This window comes from Gobius niger, assembly GCF_951799975.1.
Source record: "Gobius niger genome assembly, chromosome: 10".
NCBI lineage: Eukaryota > Metazoa > Chordata > Actinopteri > Gobiiformes > Gobiidae > Gobius > Gobius niger.
The window spans coordinates 33,458,310-33,484,903 of record NC_136861.1 but is presented as its reverse complement, the minus strand read 5'-3'; the positions used below and the strand labels follow the sequence as shown (position 1 = coordinate 33,484,903).

The 26,594-nt window shown below is 44.2% G+C and overlaps 1 protein-coding gene across 1 annotated transcript in view; it reads right to left on the bottom strand.

Annotated features, from left to right (window-relative positions):
• LOC306969137 (nucleosome-remodeling factor subunit BPTF-like) overlaps positions 1-26,322 on the bottom strand; it is a 39,398-nt gene extending 13,076 nt beyond the window's left edge. The window contains exons 1-23 of the mRNA XM_079564737.1: positions 25,534-26,322; positions 23,835-24,657; positions 22,327-22,544; positions 17,779-17,943; positions 17,373-17,513; positions 14,205-14,401; positions 14,068-14,133; positions 13,526-13,860; positions 12,735-12,866; positions 12,526-12,655; positions 12,290-12,425; positions 11,993-12,208; positions 8,799-9,966; positions 8,550-8,674; positions 6,608-6,736; positions 6,384-6,534; positions 6,162-6,285; positions 5,641-5,926; positions 5,439-5,569; positions 5,255-5,357; positions 4,571-4,734; positions 3,338-4,256; positions 1,118-2,694 (exon numbers count right to left, since the gene is read on the bottom strand). Coding sequence (XP_079420863.1) covers positions 1,118-2,694; positions 3,338-4,256; positions 4,571-4,734; positions 5,255-5,357; positions 5,439-5,569; positions 5,641-5,926; positions 6,162-6,285; positions 6,384-6,534; positions 6,608-6,736; positions 8,550-8,674; positions 8,799-9,966; positions 11,993-12,208; positions 12,290-12,425; positions 12,526-12,655; positions 12,735-12,866; positions 13,526-13,860; positions 14,068-14,133; positions 14,205-14,401; positions 17,373-17,513; positions 17,779-17,943; positions 22,327-22,544; positions 23,835-24,657; positions 25,534-26,077 — 7,980 coding nt within the window. The 5' untranslated portion in view covers positions 26,078-26,322. The remainder of the gene's footprint in view (positions 1-1,117; positions 2,695-3,337; positions 4,257-4,570; positions 4,735-5,254; positions 5,358-5,438; positions 5,570-5,640; positions 5,927-6,161; positions 6,286-6,383; positions 6,535-6,607; positions 6,737-8,549; positions 8,675-8,798; positions 9,967-11,992; positions 12,209-12,289; positions 12,426-12,525; positions 12,656-12,734; positions 12,867-13,525; positions 13,861-14,067; positions 14,134-14,204; positions 14,402-17,372; positions 17,514-17,778; positions 17,944-22,326; positions 22,545-23,834; positions 24,658-25,533) is intronic.
• Positions 26,323-26,594: the final 272 nt, after the last annotated feature.

The following is a 26,594-nucleotide window of genomic DNA, read 5'->3' as shown; positions in this document are numbered from 1 at the left end:
AGAATTCATTTGGACCATAAATTGCGTATTTTTTTTATTTTTTTTACCATAGACTGTTAAGAATGGACAAAGTAAGGGTAACTTTCACCATAGCATTCAGCACAGGCTACTGAAGCTCGTTCATACTAGCAGTTTGGCCAGGGTTTTTGAGCCCTATATTTAGAATAGGGCGAAAAATTAAAAAAAAAAAGTAAAATTTAAAAAATGTGACAATGTTGCGAGTGTTAAGACAAACACATGGAGGACAGAATGAAAAGTCTGTGCTCAATCACTTAAAGCCACACCGCGTAGAATTTTACCCAATAAATTAAATTGAAAGACAAGCATTGATTTTATGACAGATATTTTCATCATAGAAATTTACCTCATAAATGTCTCCCCTGCTAAGACATGACTGTAAACTTTACTGGGAGTGGGTACGTCTCCAGCTCATCTCCATGGAGATGTGACTAAAGTCAGCAGAATTTGAGATTTAAACAGGTTAGTTTCTCATCCAAGTCCATTCTTTTATTACACACTGCAGCAACAGCATTTTCTATGTCATCGGGAGCATGTTTTGTTTTGCCGCAACAGCATAGTCTAAAATGTTACGCAGTGTACCTTTAAAGAGTCAAAAAAAGTTTCAATGGAAAGTCTATTAGATCAAGCAACTTCCGCCATTTCCTCCATTTATTAGCCCATTCTTATTTACAGTCTATAATTTTTTATTGAACTCATGAAGTAAATAAAGTCAATACCTGACATTATTCTCAAATGAATTTACATTTAACGCCATCTGGAATCAAATCCAAAGCTTTTTGATGACATTTAAGGCCTTTATTTTGGCATAATTAATTCAGTGAATGCTTTTTAATGCCCCATGAAACTCTTGTGTAAACATTATACAATATTACATTCCTTTTTTTATTTGTCAGAGTGCCTTTTGCAGTGGAGTGGAGTGCAACAGTCAGTTTTTTCCCTTACGATGTGTTTGGAACTATTTTTAGCAATCACAAACACTAGCCTGATGCTGGTTAGTTGCAAAAATACTGAATACTGAAACTTGCTTATAAACTTAAACCAGGGCCGTTCATAGTTCACAAAAGCACACTTTGCTACTGTCCATTCTCGTGCGTACCTGAGGATGAACTTGCGTCTGGACTTGCGTGCTCGGCTGAAGCTGTGGCCTCTGCTGAAACTGGACGCGGACCTGCGGGTGGATCTGGCCCTGCGCCTGGGGCTGCAGCGGCTGGATCTGCTGGACTTGGCCAAAGTTCTGCACCTGGATCTGCGCGCGGATCTGAGCGGGGGAAACCTGCACGTGAGTTTGCCCCGCGCTCGTCATGACCGTCGACACCGGGATCCCCTTCAGGATCTGGCCGCTCGACGCTTGGACCACCGGAATTTGCGAAGTCTGAATGTGGGACACGGGGAGCTGAGAGATGGGGATTTTGGGTTGGATTTGCGTGGTCGTCACCTGGGACATGTGAGCGATTTGGGTTTGGATTTGGGACACGGAGAGCTGGGAAGTCGGGATTTGCGAGACGGAAAGCTGAGCCGTGGGAACTAACTTGGCTTGAATGGGGGATACCGGGAGCTGAGGAGACTGCATTTGCGTGGTCGTAACTTGGGACGGGTGTGAAACTTGTGACGATGGAATCTGCGTTTGGATTTGCGAGACGGAGAGTTGAGAAGTCGGGATTTGCGAGACGGAGAGTTGAGAAGTCGGGATTTGCGAGACGGAGAGCTGAGAAGTCGGGATTTGCGAGACGGAGAGTTGAGAAGTCGGGATTTGCGAGACAGAGAGCTGAGCCGTGGGAACCAACTTGGCTTGAAGAGGCGACACAGGAAGCTGCGACGATTGGACTTGCGTGGTCGCTACTTGGGTCACTTGCGCAATTTGCGAAGGCGGAATTTGAAGTCTTTGAATTTGGGAAACCGGAATTTGGGAAGCTTGAATTTGAGAAACTGGGAGTTGAGCGGCGGGGACCAATTTTCCTTGAATCGGCGATACAGGAAGCTGCGGCGACTGGATTTGCGTGGTTTGCGACATTTGAGCGATTTGCGAATGCGGGATTTGAAGCGTCTGAATTTGGGACGCAGGAAGCTGAGACGACACAATCTGGGAAACCGGAAGATGGGATGCGTGAACTAACTTGCCTTGGATTGGGGATATGGGAAGTGGAGATGACTGGACTTGCGTGGTTGTTACTTGGGACCCTTGGGGCGCTTGCGGAATTTGGAGTGCTTGTATTTGGGAGACCGGGAGGTGAGAGGAGGGAACGAGTTTGCCTTGAATCTGCGACACAGGGAGGAGGGAAGACTGGTTTTGCGTAGTCGTCACTTGCGACATTTGGGAATGCGGAATTTGGAGAGTTTGAATTTGGGACACAGGAATTACTTTGGCTTGAATCGGGGGCATAGAGAGCTGAGGCGGTTGGACCTGCACGGTGGCCGCTTGGGAAGCTTGTGGAATTTGAAGCGCCTGAATTTGGGATATTTGTGAGGTGGGGACCGCAGTGGGAGGCTGGACTTGGACTTGAGACTGAGCGATGACGGGAAGAGGAGCCAGGACAGGGGCGGCGAGAGAATCCGGGACGGGGGGCTGGGCGGAGGAGACGCTGGCCTGATGTTGGATTGGCTGAAGCACTGAAGGCAGAGTTTGGGAAGCAGTCCAAGCTTGGGGTGGAGCCAGTGCTCGCTGTTCGGTCAAAACTGCAATGAGACAAATCAGGATTTAGCTTTAGAGAACGGACAACATGATTGGACATCTATTCAAGTGACATTGGCAAAAAAAGGTATAATAAAGGGTGTGACAGGGCTGGACAGATCGATCCAAGTATCGATAATTAGTCACGATACCAGAGAGCTAGTATCGACCTATTTTGAACTCAGACTAACGTGAAGTGAACAGACGCTGCCATCTGATTGGCCAATGAGAGAGATGACTGCCCTCACTTTTAACATGAAGGTCATACGGCTTCAATATTTCATACCACTGTTGAAAAAGGTGATTTTCACGATATTTAGCCGCTGTTTGCACAGCTTTAGCTGGTGCTAGCATAACATAAGCATGTTGCCTACCTTCATAGCTGTTTTTTAGCTGCTTCTTTCCTTTATTATTTGCCTTGGCGCCTCTGAATAATTCCCTAAACTCCACTAAAAGGCATCATTTGTCCACATTGTTCTCACTTTTCTGGCTGTTCTGTTGTTGCTTCAGTAATGTGTATTCTAGCGTGCACATCTGTGGCACATTTTCTACCGTTTAATGTATCAGATTTCTTTTTGACGACAGTTTTTGATTTGGCCAGTCAGGTTGTCTAGTTTGATTCATTACCCTGTTCCCGCCATACAGTACCTGGCACCGAGGGCGTGGTCGCGGTGGCGGTGACCGGGGTGACCACGGCGCTGGCTGCGGCTGCGTGAAGCGGAGTCCGGACGACAGACGGTTGTATCTGGGCCCCTGCTGGAGAGGGGATGACCGGAGCGGAGACGGGGGCCAGGGCCGGGGTCGGGACGGGGACATTGACCGGCGAAGAAGCAAAGATTTGGGTGGGACAGTTCACCCCGATGGGAGAGATTGAAGGTCTCGGAGGGGCTGCGGCTACTTGAGCGGGGCGCACCGTTTGGAAGAGGTTCTGGGAAGGGGCGAAAGCTTGACTCGTGATTTGGACTGGAGGTCTGGTGGGCATTGACAGCGTGGGAGACGTTTGACTCGGCGGCTGGATCACTGAAGTGGGGGGAATGTTTGCGAGTAGTGAACTGGGAGTCAAGGCTTGCGTCGCTATGGGCTGCTGTGTTACCGTTTGGATCAGATTAGGCAGAGGGGCAGGTTGAGCTCTTTGCACTTGCAACGGCGGGATGGTAGTAGTGGGATTCTGTATTTGAGGAGCAATTTGGGGCACTGTAGGTGGCGCAGGGGCGATAGGAGCGAGCGCCCGGACCGGAGTAGGGAGAGGAGCGACCATTTGCGTTTGCGTCAGGGCAGGGGTGGTCTGGACGGGGGCGGGAGGTCGCGGTTGAATCGGAATGGGCGTTTGAGGCGGGGCGATCGGGGCGGGGGCGGGTTTGGTTGGGGTAATGGCAGGAGAAGCAGCGACGCAGGTCGGGGGCAGCGGGGTGAAGAGGAAGCGCTGGACTTGTCCGTTGGGCATGGCGGCCTGCATGAGCTGCTGGCCTGACGCGGGGACGATGGTCACTCCCTGGGGGACGATCTGCAGCTGGCCTTGCGTCTGGCCCTGGCCCTGGATCACCACGGTCAGACCGGGGTTCCCTTCCTGGAGAGGGGACAGGAAAACGGATGTTATAGATGTTTCGGAATGTTTGAGCTGGAGCTGCATGACATGAAGAGAATTGCCTCATTTTTTTTTTTTCTTTTCATATATTTTACAATACGGTGTAAAAAGTCGGCATTTCTCCATAGATTTTTTTCCACAGTTAATGCCTAACTCATTATGAAAAGTTCTTCACATACTTACCTTATTCATTGTTGGGTAGTCGAGTGATACTGATGCTGTCCCATGACCAACAGCATCAGTATCACAGTACAGTTGTAGACCTAAGAGCTAGTGTTTGCAGAGCACATATGTACCTGAGCGCTCTGGGTCAGCTGCAGGAGCTGGGCCATGGTCAGTTTGACCTGTCCCTGCTGAGGCCGGGGCGTCTGAGGAGCTGCTGTGGGAGTCTGTCCTGCTGCTGCGGTGGGACCGGGAGAGGGAGGAGGGGCCGTCTGACCTGCTGACGCCTGAGGTTGGCCTGGGAGAATGTATTTTCAGGTTAGTACATATATAGAACATTTGGAAGCTAATCTACCGCCAACTAACTAAACATATACCAGCTGTGTTGCATTTCAACGTGAGCATTTTGAGCATTGCTTTAAACACAACTTTCAGTCAATTTAAGCCAAAACTACAAATGTACATGTTTTAGCCCATCGTTTTGTAACTTTCAGTATAAAATGGTGGGCAATGTCATCATTTTCCAATAAATATAGATTTAATGGCACAATTCATGTAATCACTTTTTAAAGAGACTAGATGCCAGTTGGTCATTTTATACTCGCTACTGCCACCTCAGGTCTTATGCGTAACTGCAGTCTCTACATGACAGTGCAGGATTTTAGAAGCAGTTGTGGTGAACAGGTCTGGGCTCATTCTACACATTAGGACATGCCTGGAACATTTAGGGGAGGAAAATAGTTTTAACACTTTTAAACTCGTATATAGTCCCTTTAAAGACACAAAATCACGCAAAATTTAAAGCATAAGTCTGAGACCTGCTGGCTGGGCGACTGCGGGGCCCTGAGCCACGGTGGCGGTGGGCTGTGGGAGGAGCTGGGGAAGCGTGCCGGCCGGGGTTGGGCCTGCGACGGCAACAGTCTGGAAAAACAAAAGAAAATTGACAGTGAGCTTTCTCGTTTTGAAATACTCCTAACTGCGTACATTTCAGTTGACAGAGACCTGTGTCTGAGCGGTGGGGGCGGAGCTGCTGGCTCGGAGGTTCATGTTGCCCGTCGTCGGGTGCAGCGTGCTGTACGTCCTCAAGTTGGCAGGGGGCCCGGCGGGGAAGATACTGGTGGTTTTCTGGGCATCTGTAAACAAGGAAAATCAGTCAGAATATTCACTCCACACTTCCACAGAGACTTCCCTCTGCTTTGTTTACCTGGGCCGACGCTGCTGTTACTGCTCTGTCCCTGCTTGAACCAGGAGATGTACGACTGCTGGAAGTTCTTGTCCTGCTGGAAGGGCGCCGGGGAGGAGAGTTTGGAGGCGAGGACCATCTTGGTGCCTGGGGTGACCTGTCCCGCCCTGGGGCCCGTGGACAGAGGGGTGCTGGGGGTCGCCGGGGCGATGGAGGTGATGGGGGCGGCGGTGGAAGAAGAGGGAGTGGCTGTGGGGGTGGTCGGGGTGCTGGCGACTGTGGTGACTCGTTGCTGCTCCAGGCGTTTCTATCAGACACACAATGATTATGGACGGGCTTCAAGATACTACACAAAAATCAGCAACGAATATTGTTATGTGAAATATTTATTGTCTCTTTCTGCCTGCGAGAAATATAGCTTCATTTTTCTTTCAGCAGTATTTTTCACTATCGTTCATTCACATCATTGTATCGTTTATGGCGAATTAACCACCACAAAACAACCTTGGATGAAAACAGTTGGCTTATTACTGAGGCGCTACCTGCTGAGCCGCCAGCCTGGCCTGCTTGAGCTGATTCTCCAGGTGGGCCTTGACCTCCTCCACCGTTTTCAAAGAGGCGCCGATCTTGGAAGGGTCCGTTCCTTGCGCCTTCTCCCTGTCCACCCTTGAACACACAGAAATGTAGCGCTTTGTCAGAAAAAAAAAAAAACATCTCCGCCGTTGCCATGTCTACTGGGAGCAGATTCGTAGTACAGCACAAACCTCTCGGCGAAGGATCGGATCTCCCACAGCTCCAGCTCCTCCTCGGGGATCCACGTCTCCACGGCGACGGGCCCGGACTGCTTGGCTGGCTCTTGCTTCTTGGGCCGGAGGGCACTGGAGCGCAAGCCTTTCCTCTGGGGAGTCGGGGTTTCTGGGACAAAAAAAACAAAATAAACTTGTGCACTCGCTGTTTGGACGGCAGCGTTAGTTGAAATGGGCCGTACCTTTGGAGGTGTCCCTGTTGACCAGCGGGCAGATGATCTTCCGAATGCAGTACTCGGAGCGGATTCCGTAACGACCCACATCTCTCCGCTTTATGATCTCCGTGGTAATGATGTCGGTCTCTGTGGTTTCTAGAATAACATTAAAACCATTAGAGCAGCTGTGAATTCACAGGTTAGATATCAAAATTACGGGTAAATAATGTTTGAACGATATATTGGGTCAAAATTTGCACTTTTAAACTATCTGCTATAAATCCTGAAGTGAGAGCATAGGCTGGTATTTGTTCAAGCCCTTGTTTATCAGTTTCTTTAAGGATCTGTACGCCACAACATTTTTCTAAAGGTACCAAAGTAAAAATTAGCAGCAAGTTTTATTGTGTTTATTGTACATATTGTTATTGTTCTTGTACAGCACTTTGGTTGACTATTGTTGTTTTTAAATGTGCTTTATAATTAAAATTGACATTGATATTTAGTCCAACTTAAAATCCTTATACAGCGGAACAGTAGGTGGCGCTGTGCAGATGTGCTGTCAAATGCCACTAACTCCACACCAGGAAGAAGGTTGCCGTATGGGTGGTGAACTTGGACCCAAGCTTTTTGTGTTAGAAGCCACAGTGTTACTCTTCACAACACTTATTTAAACTGATTTGTACGTCCTACTTTGAATATTAAAAAAAAAATACTATGCAAATACTACAGCACTTTCACTTAAAGGGGCTGGATGCAAGTTTGCCATTTTATACTCACTACTGCCACCTCAGGTCGTATGTGTAACTGCACCTTCTATATTAAGCTCTTCGGACCCGAATTAACACCATTTTGAGTGACAGTGCAGGATTTTAGAGGCAGTTGTGGTGAAAAGGTTTGGGCTCATTCTACACCTTAGGACGGGCGTAGGCAAGTTTTGTTGGCGGAGGGAGGATTTTCTGTATTGTAAACAGACCGAGGGCCGAAGCCGCTGATAATTAGCCCAAAGTAAAGCACAACACTGGAAAAATTACCAACTTAAATGAGATAAATGACTTGAAATTGCTTGAATTAAAGTTCTTCTATATTGAATTTGAGTCGGTTTGAACTAACCCCAAGGTACAAATGCTATAGCGCCAACGGAACAAGAATAAAACCCACTTGAAATCAGACAAATAATTGTTTTTCACTTGAAATGACACAAAATGATCTGAATTAAGAGAATAACTATTACTAGAGGTTTTATCTCGTCTAAGACCAGAGCAAATCTACTCAAACCTTAGATTTAATGTCTTAATTTTTTGTCATTTCTTCCTTAAAACGATTATTCTTTTTCCAGTGCACTTCTTTCAAATGCCAGTGTTGTACATAATATATGAGCTCATAGGGCGTATTGACAGTATTTCTACCTTTGTTTCTCCCATTTAACTCTAATAATGTTAAAAGTACTCTCTGATTTGTGTAATAATGTTTCTCAAAATCATCTTGAGGGCCAGAGGAGGAGTGCTGGAGGGCCGGATTTGGCCCACGGGCCTGACGTTGCCTACCCCTGCCTTAGGACAGTGTTGGAACATGTAGGGGGAGGAAAATACATCATTTTGACATTTTTAAACTCCGCATAGTCTCTTTAAGTAATAATTTGATCAACTTTTACTTGCATTTGACCAGTAATATCGGTACTCTTACATAGTGAAAATGGCTAATTGCATCAGCCGTGAAATATCTATCCAAAAAGGGAAATTATGATTCAACCACATCAAAAAATAATTGCTTTTGTGTATGTAGCCATAAAAGAATATAAACATATCTCAGTAACAATAAAAAACAGTGCTTGATCTCTCTCTCTCTTTCCTATTATGAGCAAAATGTCTTATTATGCAAAATGAAGTAATTTATGAATTTACTGTCGTTCGCTTGTTTCTCTAATAACACACAAATTTCCCTTGCAGCAAGTGGACGGAGCCGTGCGTACCTTTCCTGGTGGTCCCCACAGCGGCAGAGGGTTTGATCGCCATGTCGTCCCACCTGAGGCAGGCCCAGAGCAGCCGCAGCATCATGCTCACCCCGGCCAACGACTTCACGGTTTGGAGACGGTACCTACGATAGAGCAGAGGACGCAAATATATCCTGAGTTTGAACGACGCGATATAACAATTAAATAAGCATTAATAACATTTTTGGGCAATTTTTTGAAATAATGCTCAAAGCTATAAAATCCTACCTCCACGTCATGCCATAGGTCGGCCGGGGCGACGGGTACGGCCATATATCCGGCGCTGGCTTGGCGTTGTAATTAAAGATGGGCACCTCTCGGAAGCCTCCCCTCCTCGCCAGCCTCTTCAAGTCGTCGTTGGGCAGGACGAAGATGCTCTTCTTGCTGCTCTTGGTCACGAATTTGCGGTAGGACGGCAGCGCGGTTCCCGACCTCGCCTTCTTGTACTTGGAGAACTTCTGGAGACTGACCCGTTCGCTCGTGGAGTATTCTTTGCTGATCATGGAGCTCGCGGGCGCCGCCGGCTTGGTCTTCTGGCTGGTAGTGGCCGCGGGTTTCGGCGCTTCGTTTATGGAAGAATTTGAAGTGCCTTTCCCATGATCGCTCGTATTGTCGGTGCTATTGCTTTTCAAAGAAGGATCCTTTACTTCTTCTTCGGATTTGAGACCTTCTGCTACATGATTATCTAACTTCGGTATTTTACTTGGAGGTGGATGCGCATCGTTCTGACAAAGATTCCCATTCATTAGAGACTTGTTGACAATTTCTTTAACACCATCTTTACCTTGGCCCTCTTCACTGTTTTCCCCCATGGTTTTCCCATTTACATGTACAGGGCTGCTCTTCCCGTCTTGATCGACCTCTTCAAATGCCCTTTTCTTTGCATTTTCTGACAAATTGTTCAAATCCTTACAGTCTGTCGTCTCGGATACCCCGTTATTTTTGCCATCCGTAGTCTCTCCGTTGACTTGAGCCAAAGCACCATCACCTCTCCCTAATTTCTCCAGTTTTTCATGATCGTTTTTGACCTCCTGTTCGGGCTCAAAGTTCAACTTCTTCACGACATGGTCTTTCACTTGAACGCCCTCTTCCTCTTTGACTGCAGGCGGCGGCACTGGCTCCGTTTTCACCGCAGAGGCGAGTTTGGGCGTCTGTTTGGACACGAGAGCGGCTTGTCTCATCCTCTCCAGCCGGGTTTTCTCCTCAAACGTGAACTGCTTGACGCGGCGCTCGAGCAGCGAGTCCAGCTTGGAGGGTTTGACTTTCTTCTTGTAGGCGGTGCGCAGCTGGAAGCCCTGGCTGACGTTGACCACGTCGTAGTACGGGGCGGGCTCCTCCTTCTTGGGCTCGGCGTTGTGGGCCGTTTGGATGCCGGTGAGAGGGGGTTCTCTTTTGTCTGGAAAGAATACGGCAAAAGGTCAGCAATGTGTAGCCATTTGGGATACTTTTCTAGGACTGTCACTGCATTAATCAGAAGCTTGTGTCCACGTGGGTTTAAGATGTAACAGTACGTGTGGCGATTTTTGGGCAACAAAATCTAAATAATGGATTGAGCCAGGTTAAAATCTATGGTTTTATTTTATTGACATATTAGTAACTAAGATTTTTTCAGAGGGGATTTTGGACATACTGTTACTGTTATACTGTTTCAATTAACTAATCACAAGTGAAAAGATCTATAAAAACTCAAATTCCGCCTGGGTTCAAAGCTGAATAAATCAGGCTTGGAAATAAATATAAAAAAATGCCTCTGAAAAATCTTTCAAAATATTGTTAAGTCCAAGACTGGAAAGTTTGAAGTCTGTTGTGCTCGCCCGCTGACCGAGTGGGGCCTTTCTTCATTGCTTTTTTTTTTTTGTATTTTTTTGTGCTTTTTTTATTGTGTTCTAGTTGCTTTTCCTGCACGTTTTTGTCGCTCTTTTGTTGCTTCTTTGTCACTTTTTTTGTTGCTCTTTTGTTGCTTTGCTTCACTGTTTTGACGCTTGTCTTTCAAGAAGATTTAAGATGTGGGTAAAGCCAAACTAGAGAAAATGTGCTTGGTTCAGGGGGGGTTTGATCGTACAGTTTGGACTATTGGGTTTATTGTGAGGCTTGTGAGCAGAGTAAAAGTACTGAGAGCTTTGCAAAATAAACATGTTGTTACATTAGCAATAACAATAATACAAGACTGTTTGGAAAAATGCTTGCAGTGTCACCTATATGTCATAATGGTAAAACTTCAGTGGCCTTGGGGGACCTCTGAATATTATCTAAATGAGCTGTAAATTTTGTAAGTAGTTTCATGGTGTCAGAGTGAAACTTTTTAGGGGGACTGCACTGGCATTTTTTCAAAAAACATTTTTTTGGGACACCCTAATGTTGGCTTTTCCTTTTTAGGTCTAATTGTGAATTATTAGCTAAAGTTTCATAAATGAACCTCTCGGCAAAGTTGAAGTGCTCACTAACACAGATTCAGACAGATTTGTGAACAATATTTGAGAGAAATGGGTCAACTTTGTAAATAGGAAATATTGTACATCAGGGGTAGGTTGTGTGGTGGAGGCCGATTTTCATCATCACCAAATCACCCAGGGCCGAACCACTGAAGCCAACTTTCTGCAATTGCCAATGTTTTACATTATATGGGATGTGTTTCCTGGATTTTTGTTTTTTTTACCTCCAGTTCGGCTTTACCCAAATCTAAAAAGCTGCAAAGCAAAAGGTGTAGTGCCTCATTAGAAAGCTAAGGCCTGCAAAACTAATAGTAGCTTTTTGTTGCGTTGTTGCCGCTCTTTAGTCAAATTTTTGAAGCGTCTTTGAAGTTTTTATTGTGGGTTTTGAAGTAAGTTTAAATAAGTATTTTTGCCCTTTTTTCTCATCACTTTTTTATCGCTCTTTAGTCACTTTTCTGTTGTATTAGTTTTGCTTTTCTGGCATGTTTTAGTCATTCTTTTGTTGTGTTTATGTCGCTTTTTCGTCACTTTGTTGTGTTTCGATGCCATTTTGATGCTTTCTTTTCAAGAAGCTTTTAGGTTTGGGTAAAGCCAAAAATGTGCTTAGTTCAGATGGGAGTCAAGAGGTTCAACAACATATGTAAACAGCAACATTTTGTATTTATATTATACTGTTTTTACACAATAACCACCAATGCAAAAAGTGGCTCATCTTCCCCCAATTTTGGCAGGCATGTGAGCAAAATCATCTTGGGGGCCAGAGGTTCTGTGCAGGAAGGCCTGACGTTGCCTACCCCTGTTGTATATCTTGTGAGTTTAGCGCATGAAAAACCTTTATATTTTAGTTCAGCGTAAGCCCACTTGGCCTTTTGTGTGCAGGAGTCTCTATAACGTTTTACAAAGTAGGCTCAAACGGACGCAGACGAGAGGAGTTTCACATTTGTACAAGTCCCCTCAGTCTGTCCACCCTGAAGGAGACACTTCCATTACCTTCTTCTTCTGCAGGAGTCAAATTCTCCACCTCCATTTTCTCCTCCTTCTCCTCCGTCTGCTTCTCCTTCTCTTTTGCGTCCTGTGATTGCTCAGCTGAAGTGCTCTGAGGCGGCTCAGAGCTGGAGGCTTGTTCCTTCGCTGCCTCGTCTTTGTTTTCAATCTGTTTCTCACTCTTCACTTCCTTTTTCTTAGCTGCATTTTCCTTCATTTTAGCTGCAGGGACATGGACAGAAACATTAGAGAGCTGCATCCATAGCTTTACAAATCCACAGCTTTAGGAAAGGATGGTCTTACCCTCCAGCTCTTTGCGGTAGTTGACGTTGGTGTTGCCTGGGAGCTTTGGCAGAAAGCGGGGCACTCGGGTCTTGCTAAACCAGCTCCAGCCTCCATATCCAGTCACTCTATATTCCTCGCCCTTCTGCTTCCAGACCTTACAAAAATTCAAAGCAAAGCATGGCATGTGAAGAAGAGGGATGTGTGGAAGGATTTGTGAGCGCTTGAGCCGAGTTGGTGCCACGACATGGAGTTACCTGGTGCTTGATGGGGATGGTGTACTTGACCCACGTGGCCTGCTGCAGAATCTCCTCATCCTCCAGCTTCTTCTCCTTCTTCTTCACCTTCTCCTTGTCCTCCCGCTCCAAGGCGGTCATCCGCTGCATTCTGGAGAGCAAGAGAGGAAAAGAGTAACACGACGGAAACACTCACAGACACTCAGTAAAAAAGCTTGGTCTGTAAGTACCGGGTGTGTCCGAGAGACTCCTTCCACACAGGCAGCATGACCACAGGTTTGATGGCACACTCCAGGATGGCCAGAGCCAAAGCAAACTCTCGGGCCTTACTGCACATCTGGACCGCTTTGTTCCAGTTGTTTCTGGAAAGAGAAAGACACAAGTCATAATAGGTACAAGGAAGAAAATCAAACTCCTCAAACTGAGCTCCTGGGCACCCATGATATACTGTATTGAGAATATGTTCCATTGTGTAAACATGAACATTGTTGGAAAAAATAAATAAACTACATTCATAGTAGTTTAATCAATTTTTGTAACATAAATTGTTGAGCAATTATCTTAAGTTGAGGACCCAGCCCCAAAAAGTGCTGCTGTATATCAATAACAGTACAATGTTGTCATTGAGTCATGAAGACAAGTATATAATGTAACATCAACAAATCATTTTTGCTATGGAATTGTATTCCTTCTTTTACTCAAAGGGTTTTTGGCCCACAGCCTCTATTAGAGCAGTTACAGAAGTTTGCTTGGAACGTTCTCTACCAGACGGGCACAATCACACTTTGAACTCATGCTTAAACCAAGCAACACTAGACCACTTTCCCTGCAGAGCAGAATACAATGAACAATCATATGGCTATAACAGTTGTTTTATGATGCAAGTAGAAAGAATTAAACCAATCCAATCAAAATTCACAATTTGAATGATTGCAATTGCAATTCAAACATGCACACATTCAGGCAGCACAAGAAAATATTGACATTGTGAATAAAAGGCTCAGGGTGTGTCCCGTGTTACCTGTGAGAGGCCCAGTTGGGGTGCATGAAGGGCCCGGGCACGCTGGTCTCCAGCTGGATGATGTTGAGGCGCAGCGTTCCCACGGTGATGGAGCGCGAGCCGTGGATGGAGCCGTTCCACTTGAAGTCGGCGGCCGTGGTGAGGCTGAACTTGTGGGACAGGTGCCGCCGCTTGTCGTGGTCCTCGCGGTGCTGGTGCTTGTTGAGGGCCAGAAGGTTGGTGCTATACTGGTTTTGGTAAACGCGGTACTTGCCCTCCTGGCCCAGCTTGAAGAAGTTGTTCATTTGGGTCTTGAGCACCGGGTCACTTTTGAAGAGCAGCGAGCAGAGGAGCGGCTGGAGAGACGGTAACAGGCGGTTAGAAGAGAGGGAGCTCAAGTGCATCACCACTAAAAGCAACTTAGGTAGAAATTCTGTTAATACGCAGACTTGTTTTTTTAGTGGCAAGGTAAATCAGAGCACCCGGAGGAAACACAGCTGTACTGTATCTACATTTAGCTTTTACATGTAATAACATAAGTAACTTCAAAAGATAAGCCTCACCTCCTTGTTCACTCTGGGGGCCTGGGGCTCTGCTCCCACCGTGTCACTTTTCATCTTGTAGTATTCCTCTGTCAAGCACATAGACACACATATTAACCACATTTGTACACATTTCCTTCATTTTAACATTGGCTGGCCTTGTACTTGCCTGTGCCATCCTGACTGGTGAAGGAGGAGCGAGAGGAGCGGTCGTTCAGGTCGGGCTGCTCTGGTTTGAGGACGTTGCTGCTGCTGCTGCTGTCCGTCGGCCGAGACAAAGGCTGTGGCTCTTCCGTGATGCTCGTCTTGGCCTCGTCTTGGGTTTCGCCGCTGGGTTCCACTTTCATCTCCTCGGCTAAGAAAAGAAGAATAGATTTGATGTTTAACCAGACAGGAAAGCAAATGTTTTAACACAACGGAGTGTGTAGGAATCCAATCCAGTTTTCCAGCGCCTTACATCAAAATTCAACATTCAAAATTGAGGGGTATGAACACTTCCACCACGCAGACAATAAGTGGAAAATAAAACAATAATGTGTTGCTTTCAATGTAGGAAAAGTCCCAAATTTCCATTAGACTTACAACTCAAGAAGAAAAGCTGGAATAACATGTTATGATCCTGAAAGTGAACACCCAGAGGACTAATTAAAATGCATGTGGGAGCGCAGAGCCGACAGCCATGAGTGTAATTATGGCCCCAATCCCTAAATACTGGAGCACCGTAAGTGAGCCAGGCAGACGCTAATATGAAAACTGAGCCACAGCCGCATTCACACATAAAACACACCAGGCTGAATCAGGCAACTGGTGGGCAGGACATGGAAATGGCCGATATCTCTGGATGCGAAAGTGCTTTAAATTGATCCCTCCCACAACTTCCTATAGGCCTCAGGGGAACGGAGAAACATCGCGGTGAAAATCGGTTCCATGTTTTGTTGACCTGTTTTATTTATGTTCAAGACTATTTCGGAACCATGAGAGACAGAGACTCTTTTACTCTTTTTGGTTTTGGAATCTGCTGATTTAAATCTTTCAAACAAGCTCCCTATCAAGTACCAACTAAACATGATTGTCCCATGCCACTCATAAAGCGCCCCTTGCTGTCACACTTCAACACTGACACATTTAGAAGCTTCATACATAGGATTATAGAGACTTTTTTTTTTTTAAACTTGGCCAAAAATATCAGCGGTGCAAATCGGTATCGGTCAATCAAAATCCCCAATAATCCGCATTGGCCTGACAATAAACTACATCAAATTAAATTATTTAACATGAGGGATGCATCGATCCGATACTGGTATCAGATATCGGAGCCGTTACTAGAAAAAATATGTTTTCGTGTATCGGCAACAAATATCGACTAAATCTAAGTGAATATGGGCCATATGTCATTTTGAAGCGAAGAACCTGGAGAATATAATTGCAGAGTTAGTTTTAACCTCTGCAAATGTATTTTTGATCGTGACGCAAAATGCTAGCAACAGCATGGTAAAGCTAGCGGGAGCATGCTAATGCTAACGGAAACTAATCAAGGCTGAGTCAGAAACTATGATATAAACACCTAAAGTAGCCATAAGATATTTGTAATGCACAAGTTACAATGCTCAGAGAAAGACACTTAAGAAAGTCTCTTGGTATCGGTTAATATCAGAGAGGCAGATACTCAAACCCCCAGTATCGGCATCGGAAGCAAAAAAGCTGGATCGGTGCACCTCTGCTTAAAATATCGCCCTATATATCGGCGATCGGTCGACACCCCTTCATATCGGTATCAGACCCCAAAAATCCATACTGGTCAGGCCCCATTACAGCGTCAACACTGACACCAATCTGGGATCCCTTCGGCTTTAATAATTCAAAGGGAGGACTAACTTTTCAGCCAATCACAGGCAAACCCGCTTTTGGTTTGGACTCAAACAGATCGTGCTTGTTTAGACAGAAGAGGGTCCGTAGATGATGAACACTGCGGAGGAAGGTGCAACAATGAAATAAAAGGTGCGTGTTATTTTATTATTGTCATTGTTGTGTCCATCAGTAATTATAAAGTGTAGGCATACAAAATGTGTTTTTTCAGTATTATTCATACATTTTTGAGTATTTACAAAACATTTGAGATGTATTGATCCAGCTTTTTTGGGGTTTGAGTATCCACTAGGGGTGTAACGGCTCTGCTATCTCATGGTTCAGTTCAGTTCGGTTCATGGTGCAGGACCCACGGTTCAGTGCATCACGGTGCATGTTCAAGTTGGTTTTGAAATAAGATAGCCTTAATGGAATAGGCCACCGTTTTCACACACTGAGATATGTTCTTACCTTAGCTTTGACGAGTTCTTTAGGACCTGTCTGATCTTCCCCCGTGGCAGTAATCTTCACTTTACTGTGCGGATGCCAAATTACTCCTGGTATTATTACGCCTTACATTATAGTTCCCCCTTTTATCCGCTTAGAAAATCCACATTGTTTCATTTTGTGTAATTATACTTTGTAGTGGAACACTTCACGTAACCATATTTAAATAGGGAAAACGTGGAAGAGCTTGGTAGCTTCTATCTTGACCTGTTTTGGAGCTATAGAGGAGAGAGGGAAAGGCTAAATGCTAACGCCGTCTGCGCTGTGTTTACGTGATTGAAGGCACGGGTGAAGATCAGACAGGTCCTAAAGAACTCGTCAAAGCTAAGGTAAGAACATATCTCAGTATGGAAAAACGGTGGCCTATTCCTTTAATGGTCATTATTTATAGTCTCAGAATAAAATTGGAAATGCTTACTAACTTTTCAAAGCTGCTTTATAATAAATTGTGCCCCAGGGCTCACAATACAAAACAAAATAGGCAACAGAACTGCACTGCTCAAAGTGAAAAAAAAAAAAAATAAAGGCGGCCATGAGCTTGTTCAGTGATAAGTTTTAGTTTCAATTCCCATCCACAGCAGATATTTTACGCGTTTGTCTGTGCCTGACATTGGGTAGGACAGTGGATCTATCATTAACCTTTACAAAGCCACACAGATTTCAAATATTAAGAAATATAGACTAAAGCATATGCCGTTACTTTAGTACAGTGCATTGTTACACCCCTAGTAACAACTGATATCTGATACTAAGCAATACCACAAGGCTTTAAGTATGTCACCTTCAGCTTATTGCAGGATTTTTTCATGTGGGGGAGCGGTGATGTTGATGAAGAGGCTCTAGCAAGTGAATTTTGCGAAAAAAAGAAAAGAAAAATGCTGTAGCACATGAAGGACGCTACATAAATGAAGATGAAGATTCAGGGATGTGGCTGATGGGGGACTCTGGACAAGGGGAACCACACAAACTGGTACCTGCTGCCCCCCGGTGTGCCTCTGGGGGGCGCTCCCCACTCTCCGGGCCCTGATCTGTGTCTGTGGCAGAGTCCTGAACCTCTGAGGCAGGCTGCTGGGGGCCAGACTCTCTGCTCTCCTCTGTGGAAGGGCCAACAGTGGCTGCAGCGTGCACACCAACACAGGCACACATTAGGGCGGGTTAGTCGACATTTTATATCATTTATAATAATATTTATATCAATTAATGACGATAACCCTAACCTCACACAAGACGAACTCAAACTGGTACCCAATTAAATTTAAACTAACTCTGGAAAGAGTTAAAAGCTCGATCTGATCAAGAGGTTATGACAAATCGGCATGAGATTTTGTTCACTAAATCTAGACTTGGGTCAAATTTGCAAGCGGTTGCGTTTATTTGTACCTGTAGCGTTGTTGTGGTCACTGGCCTCGGTGTCCTTCTGCTCCCCGGGGTCAGCGACAGGTCCAGGCTGCTCGGCTGAGGGCTTCTCCCCTTCCTTTTTGCCCTCCTCTTTGCTCTTGGCTTCCTTGGCCTCTCTCAACACCTTCAAACGCTCTGTCACTGCGTCTGCAAACAGAACAAAGAACAGAGGGTTCATTACATTACATTACATTACATTACATTACATTACATTACAGGTCTGTGAAAACTGTGGGCCAAATTATAACCGAAGGGTTGATGGTTGTAATCCTGGCTCCGGCAGGTCCAGACTGATGTTGTGTCCTTTGGGAAGACACTCGAATGTAGTCAGTGGCTGCAGTAGTATGGAGTATAGTGTAGCGCTTAGAGAAGCTTATCAAGCTTGTAAAGTGCAATAAGATTATCATTACTAATAACACAATGTAGATCCATGGTCATCCAGCTGGTTTATGTAATATTATAACGGGCCATGAAATGTGGCCGTAGTTTTAAGTCCAGTTGTTCTGTTTTCATCTTGCTAAAATTATTTATAAAAATTGAGACTGTATTTTCTATATTTGTGTGTACGTGTGTTTGTGTGTGTGTGTGTGTGTGTGTGTGCGTGTGTGTGTGTACGTGTACGTGTGTATGGTGTGGAGGGCCTCTGATCGTTGATCAATGCAGTCAAAATTTCAATGGAGTTTAGCAGTTTTAACCCGTGCTCCACATCTTTAGGATTTGAACCTTAAAACCAGCTCTTTCAAAAAGAAAGAATATGTAAAACTCCAAATGGCATAGAACAATATTTCATCACAGTATCAGAAAAACGCCTCCCTATCGGTAAACATGTTTCTCATCTTTATAAAAGATTGTCAACGGACATTGTTGAAAACACCTACAACATCTAGGAAAAATGGGAATTAGAAGCTAATACAGTAATTGAAGATGAGTTATGGGACAAACTCTGCTATATATGCCATAAGGGAATTAATAGTCAACAGTGGAAGGAATTCGATTGGAAACTTAAAATACGTTATTTTCATACTCCCTTGGTTATTTCAAAATTTGTCAAAGATCCCTCTTCAGCTTTATGCTGGAGACAATGTGGTAAAATAGGTGACCATACACACATATTTTGGGACTGTCCAATAATCCTTGTGTACTGGAAAAATATTAAAGAAGAGATGGAGAAAATTGTAAAAAAAGAAGTCCCCTCAAATGTAAAGTTCTACTTACTGGGTGTAATATCAGTTGATGTTTTTAATGCTGACCAAAGATATATTTTACGTGTATTATTACTAATTGCCAAAAAAAACATTACCTGTAATTGGAAGACTGTGAAATCACCAACTGTAACTGCATGGAAACAGAGACTAAAACAGATTTATGTGATGGAAAAAATGACTGCATCATTACAATTGAAAACTGACCTTTTTAATCAGAGATGGCACATGGTTAAAGAATATTTAAATCTATAAATGAATAATAAAAGAAAATAAACAAATACATTAAAAAAAAAAAAAAAAAAAAAAACCTGCTCTAGCATGAGGCAACTTGGTTGCGCATTTTTTTTTTTTTTTTTTTAAATTTTTTTTTTTTAATTTATTTTTCTTGTTTTGTTTTGTTTTTGTTTTTATATTATTGCTGTATATTGTACCATGTCTGTGGATAATACTTAATTATTGTTTTTCTCTTTCTTTTAACATTATTATTTATCACTCGTCTCAGATAATGTTCTGTTTGTTCGGTAAAAATGTAAATAAAAAGTTCCAAAAAAAAAAAACCCAGCTCTTTCCCACAAAGGGGTTATAACTGAGAACTATGAAAATCGTTGTAAAATGTGCCACCTCTGGCAATGTGTGCCAATTCAACAAGAAGCCTGAAGGCCGCTTTTGGCCCCCGGGCCACATTTTGAGATGCATAATAGGCAAGGCAAGATATAATCTCAGTATATGGACATTTCAGATCCTCCACAATAATGCTGCGTCTAAGCAACTCGTAACTGAATCCGTGTTCACTCTTTCTATAATAATGCTGTTAATAATAAAGTAACGTTAAAGTTATACGAGCGCTTCTTCAAAACCTGCTAAATATTAGGGCTGCACAATATTAGGTGATGCAATATCTGTATCGCACGAAGCCACAGTGAATCTCAACATCACTAAAGCCTTCATCCGACTGTGATTACACATTTATGAGTTCAATGCATTGCTTGTTTTTAGCAGAGTTTGCAAAAAAATGTGTCAAACGTTCAGTTTTAGTTAAAAACTTCTTAATCTAAGTAAATTGTTGTTTTGGTCCTGGTGTAGTGTTTTTCTTTTTTTCACACAATTTGCTGAAAAACGAGTTACTTACAATTTGTGCTCAATAAGAATGGACCATATTGTGGGTTTAGTAAAATATTGCATTAATAATATTGTTATTGCAGTTTTGCACAGCCGTATCACATATCGCAAGTTACTTCAATATTATGCAGCTCTACTTAATAATGTTACATAGATGTGACCACTAACAAAGCTTCATGTCTCTATAGGGACTATTAAATGTTAAAACTAAGTATTTCCTCCCCCTACATGTTCCTCCATGTCCTAATGTGTAGAATGAGCTCAGACCTGTTCACCACAACTGCCTTGAAAATCCTGCACTGTCACTCAAAAAGGTGTAAATCGGGTCCGAAGTGCCGTCATGCAGGAGCTTAAAGGAATAGGCCACCGTTTTTACATACTGAGATATGCTCTTACCTCACTTTAGCCAAGTTAATATATCCCCGTCTGGTCTTTGTCCGTGCGCTCTGCCAGGCAAACGGAGCACATACGCAGCCTCTCCCACATGTCACATAGCTCCAAAAAAGCTCACGATAGAAGCTACCAAGCTCTTCCATGTGTTCCCTATTTAAATAAAGTTACGTGAAGTGTTTTCAAGTATATTTACACAGAAATGTAGCATGTCGATTTTATAAGCAGATAAAAAGGGGGACTATATTGTGAGGCGTAATGATACGAGGAGTAAAACGTCCGCGCAGTAACTCCTAAAGGTTATTGACGGAAGTGAGCGGGGGAAGTCTTTAGGAGTTACTGCGCGGACGTTTTACTCCTCGTATCATTACGCCTCACAATATAGTCCCCCTTTTTATTTGCTTATAAAATCGACATCTTACATTTCTGTGTAAATATACTTCGCATGAAAACACTTCACGTAACTTTATTTAAATAGGAAACACGTGGAAGAGCTTGGTAGCTTCTATCGTGAGCTTTTTTGGAGCTATGTGACATGTGGGAGAGGCTGCGTATGTGCTCCGTTTGCGTGACAGAGCGCATGGACGGAAGTGAGGTAAGAGCATATCTCAGTATGTAAAAACGGTGGCCTATTCCTTTAATATAGAGACTGCAGTTACGTGTAAGACCTGAGGTGGCAGTAGTGAGTATAAAAATGACCCACATGCATGTAGTCTCTTTAACTCATGTCTAAAGTTGGACCACCCAGTTATTCATCGTTGTCAAAGGTCAGAACTTTACCAGATGCCATTTGTCTGGAACGCAGTATAAAGTTTCTGACACAGAAATAATGAAAACCTGCACAAGCACTAACTAGGACCCCAGAGGCGACACATACTGGGATCTGGAAAGTGAGTTCAATCATCATCTAAGCTTTCATTTTATTTCAAGCTGGTTTTATCTGGACTTGGCAACCCAAAGAGCAGTGCATTTTGTGCTTTAGGATTGGATAATCAATGTGAGAACAGAAACTAAAAATGTGAACAAACAACGTTGTCATCATGTATAATGTTTTGGTGAATGTGAAGGATTCAACAATGAAACAAATATTTGATTTGGGCAGGTTTAGGTACGAGCAGCAGTGTTCATTTTGACAACATATTTTAATTTAGTTTTAGTCTAAGTCTTTTGACTAAAATGTGGTTTAATTTTAGTCGAGATTTAGTCAAAAAAATCGTTGTAAAATCTAGTTTTAGTCGACTAAAATTGCAAGTAAATTTAGTCGACTAAATTTAAGACTAATTTAGTCGACTTTGCATTGATAATATTCATTATAATCATATTTAATCTTGTTCCTCTGCTTCATGGAGCTGCTCCACATGATAAAGCTCAGAGCTGCTCCTTTAGCAGTGATTGTAAATTATATGAGGCTTTTTCAGACGGTCAACAGAAGTTTGGATGATTTCAGTCTCTCCTTTTCATTTTTATTTAGTCTCATTTTAGTCGACTAAAATATCTGGACATTTTAGTCATAGTTTTAGTCTCATGAACAACTTTTAATTTAGTTTTAGTCCAATTTTAGTCTGCAAAAATATCACTAAAATTAAGACTTAATATTTTAGTCGACGAAATTAACACTGAAGAGCTGAAGAGCAGACATACTACATTAATCCCAAACCCATCCCAGGTCGATGGAGGAGCCACACCTCAACAATTTAGCCTCACTTATTAGACTCAATGCCACAAGCACACAACATTTCAGGGCCGTTTTGGGGAGAAAGAGGCTACCTTCAGAACACCAGCTAAAAACCTGCAATACCCCCGTCAGTGATGTTACCATTGAGAGCAGAGAGGTAGCTGCGGCTGCTGCTGGCCTTCTTGGTGAGCTCCTGGGTGATGTCCATGTGGGCGACCACCTCCTCCTTGATCTCCTCCAGCGCGGCGTACAGGTCCGTCTCCCAGTACTCCTGATCCAGCAGCTCCATCAGCTCCTCCAGCTGGGGCCGGGCGCTGTAGTACCACGTCCTCTTCCCCTCCCGCTGGCCGTCCTCCTCTCTGAAACACACACACGGACGTAAAGTTACGACTGGAACGGATTGAGGAGGTTTGAAACGAGGCCATTTCACAAACATCTTTAATCAAACCAACTTAATTAAAACGAGACAATCTGCAGTGAGAGAAACATTGACCTGAAAAGAAATCAGTCCTTTCCTCAACAGTATAAAATTAATTGAGGGCAAGTGGATTCGAAGGAGCACAAAAACACTGAGGTGGAGTCGGGTATCAAGGATAGGTTTTTCGAATATCGTACCATTAAAGACGAAATAAAATACAGCTCAAGCATTAAAATATTAGGAAGTAGTAAAGTAGCCAGATGAATATTAGAGCCAAAGACACACATAAAAAGTTATATTGACTGTTGACCAAACACAACATGAGCAAATTATAATAAACTGCAAACTACAAATACTACTTTAATAGGGGGGAAATATATGGCACCTACAAAAACGTCAGGTATAGGACCTTTAAAGCATTAGGGTTAAACTCATTTTGGGTCATGGGCCAAAATCCCGCATTCTAGTGTTATAAAAGACACAGTGTCAACATTTCAACAAAAAGACACACCGATTATTTATTTGTATTTCAGTTATTTACGTAGGCCATAGTGTCTATTGTCTATGATACATAATGCAGACAGATGCTGCTTGATCTTTGTTGTTTATAAGTTGTCTCTTCAAGAACAAAAGCATTCTGTTTACCTTCGTGTACCACCAATAGCAAAGGATTTCTTTCAGATTTCATAAGCTCACTGTCTGGATTCTTGTGTTCTTAAAGAGCGACAAAGCGGGGGAATAGACCTTTCTTGTTTTTAGCTCCTAAAACCTTTCCAAACGTTTAGATTCCTCACATTATGTGCATGGATTTGAGCTCTTAAACCCCGCCTTAATCGCATTTTCTCCAGTTCAGATTTACTATATCACATCACTTTTTTGTCACTGGTTTTGCATTGGTTTCGTCGTCTGTTTTGTTGTGCTTTTCATCCTCATTTACATCTTGTTTTTGCCGCTATTTTGACACTTTATTCAAGCAACTTTAAGATCGAAGTCGAACTGGAGAAAATGTGCTCTGTTCAGGTGGGGGTTAAGACGTTAATAACAATTTTATAACAATTTATACTATATGGTCACAGCAGCGACAGCCACAAATCCCTGTGTAATCTTCCACGTTCAAAATCAAAATGGTTTGTAATACGAGAGCACAGGGACACGTTGGTACAGGGCCTTTAAAGATATACTGAATAATAAAGTGAAATGACAGAACAGTGAAGGCCCAATCATTACTTACACAATAATCCGTCTGTTGAGGAACCAGTACTTCCTTTGGTGGCGGTCGTATCCCACGGGCTCCTGCCTGATGTACGGCTTGTTCTTCTGCACCTCCATGACACAGTCGGTGACCCCCGGCACCTTGTGGGCCACGCACACCTCGCACTGCCACTCGTCCTCGGGCACAGCCTCCAGAGGGGGCTTCACGCACTCCAGGTGATAGACCGCGGAGCACGTCTCGCAGCACAGCAGGTCTCCCAGCCGGTGGCAAACTCTGCAGTGGTCGTCGTACTGCATGACCCCGTCGGACATCAGCTCGTCGCGGGCAATGTTTGTGGTGAGGAACAGGTCCACCAAGAACTGCAAGACCCGCACTTTGCTCTCGAGTGGGCCGTAAGGATACTCGTCCGTCTCTAGGTAGGGAAGTACATGATGATACTCTTTGTCGCTTTCGCAAAACGAGCGCAGCACCTCCGCCCACGTCATGCCGTCTATGAAGAACAAAGTGGAGTTGACACTGTCTTTGAGGTCCGCCGGGCCAAAGGTAGTGTTGGACGTGTCCTCCTCTCGGAGAATGGCCTTCAGAAGCGACATGTGAGTCTCAGACATTAAAGTACTTTGCTCTAGGCCCAAAAGAGCAGCACAGAAGTCCTCGAAGCGGAATGGGGAGAGGCGCAGCACTGTGCTGAAGTTGCGCAGCACCTCATAGATAGAGATGGCATTAAGAAGCTCCTCATTAGGAACAAGAAGGTCCTCAGAGGAGTCTGGAAGCTCCAAAGGAGGGATCTCCTTCTGTTCCAGGATGGGAGTGCGGGGCCGCGGAGCACGTCCTCGTCTTCTACCTGAAACACACACATGCATGAGTAGACTGACACTATGAGCATTTATACAAAGTCAACAACATTAAAGCATATAATACATGTACAACAAGTTATCATTACAGCAGTTGCAATTGCTGTGTCTGTACTACCAAGAGATGAATATCAAATGCATTTAAACTGTTTAATGTGCCTGGTGTGCATGTGTAGAAAGACTAAATAAACTCTTCTACGATAAAAAATACATTTGCGTGAATTGTTACTGTTGCTTTACATCTAAATTCATCATTATTATCTACAAAGCCTTTGTCCAATCAAAATTGGGCTTTGTGACTCCCATGTGTATCACCATAGATATCTATGATGCACTCCAGGCTAACAAAGTTTGAAACTAACTGAGGAGCTATGCTAGCGTGTTAATTAATCAAGTTGATAATTAACAAAATAATGCAAATAAGAATGATCTCACAGGGTTAGTGCACCAAACACAAGTAATGTCAAAAAATAATAATGGCAATGCTGGTCTAAAAACCTCCCACGACTGGACTGTTTGTTTTTATTGACAGGCGACAACGTGAGCTAATGTGGTATGCTAACATTAGCATGCTAGCAGCTAAGCGGATGACAGAAGCTGTCAAATGCATTCTGCGCGTGCAGTATGCGCCATTATTGTGCAAAGCCCACATAGTTCCGCTGTGTTTACATGCTTCTGTTGCATTACTGTGGACAGCAGGTACAAACACCACCGCAGCTCCACCTGCACAACACTAATGAGCGAACTGCGGCCTGTGTTCATTCTCCATTTTGAACAATAACCCTTCAGCTTCCTGCCTGCCCTGAAATAAGCTGCTCTCTCCTGGACATGTGCACCCCCTGAGTGTGGACATGGTGCTTGTGTACCCGGGGTGCTGGCGTGTGTGCTCTGACTCCTGAAGCTGCTCTCTGTGCAGAAGCTCCCATCATCATCCTCCTCCTCCAGCTCGTCCAGCGGGTCCTCGGTCTCCTCCAGGCAGTCAGAGTCTGCTTTCAGGCCCGATTCTTCCTCAGACTGCGGCTCTTCCTCCACAAACTCTTCCTCCTCGGACCTCAGACTCACAGCGTCCTCATCATCGCTCTCGTGGTCGTCGTACACCACAGTCTTGGAGAGTTTGCTCCTCCTGACCCCGCGGGTCCCCTTGCCTCCTCTGCCCGGGCCAGCACCACCGCCACCGCCGCCTCTGCTGCGTCCCTTCCCGCGAAGAGACGCGCCAGAGCCCCGTTTCCTCTTCGCTTTGGCCGGCTTGGGGCTCTCCCGCGTCGGGCTCTCCACGTCCTCATCCCCGCTGTCCCTGGCTCGGGGTTTGATGTTCCTCCGGGGTCGTAGATCGCGGGTTGTAGGCGCTGGGGACGACTGCTCCTCGCTCGGTAACGGTTTGCACGGCCTGCCCCTGCCTCTGCCTCTCATGATAGGCGAAATCTATTCTTTTTGCAAAAGCCCGAGTCCGTGCGTTTGTTTGCAACAGTGCACTCCCCTCTCAAAGCGTATCCGGTGAGGGGCTCGAACGGTGCAGTCGCCCAGTGAACCCCCCGCGCCTTTTCGGGTGTGAAAGCTCAAAACGTTAGCCCGGCGTCCCATTTGGCTTCGCCTTGAGCCGCCATTTTTCTTCCTCTCCGCCGCTGCCTCGAACAACAGCAGGCCCTCGTGGTCACGTGGTCTCGCTTCATCCAGAAAGCACATTTTCCAGTATTTGTGTAGTAGTTCAAATATTAGGTCCAAATCGTTCAAATATTTGGTACTATTACGATACTGAAGTACATTGTAATGATTTTATTATTATAATATTCGTTTTATATTTACTTTACGACGTTTCGAAGATGTATATATACTTTGTATTTCAGTACTTTTTTTTCCTTTTCAAATGAATTAAAGTCATTATTTTTTAATGTTTTGGGTGTAAACATTTATTGTAGATTCTTTACAC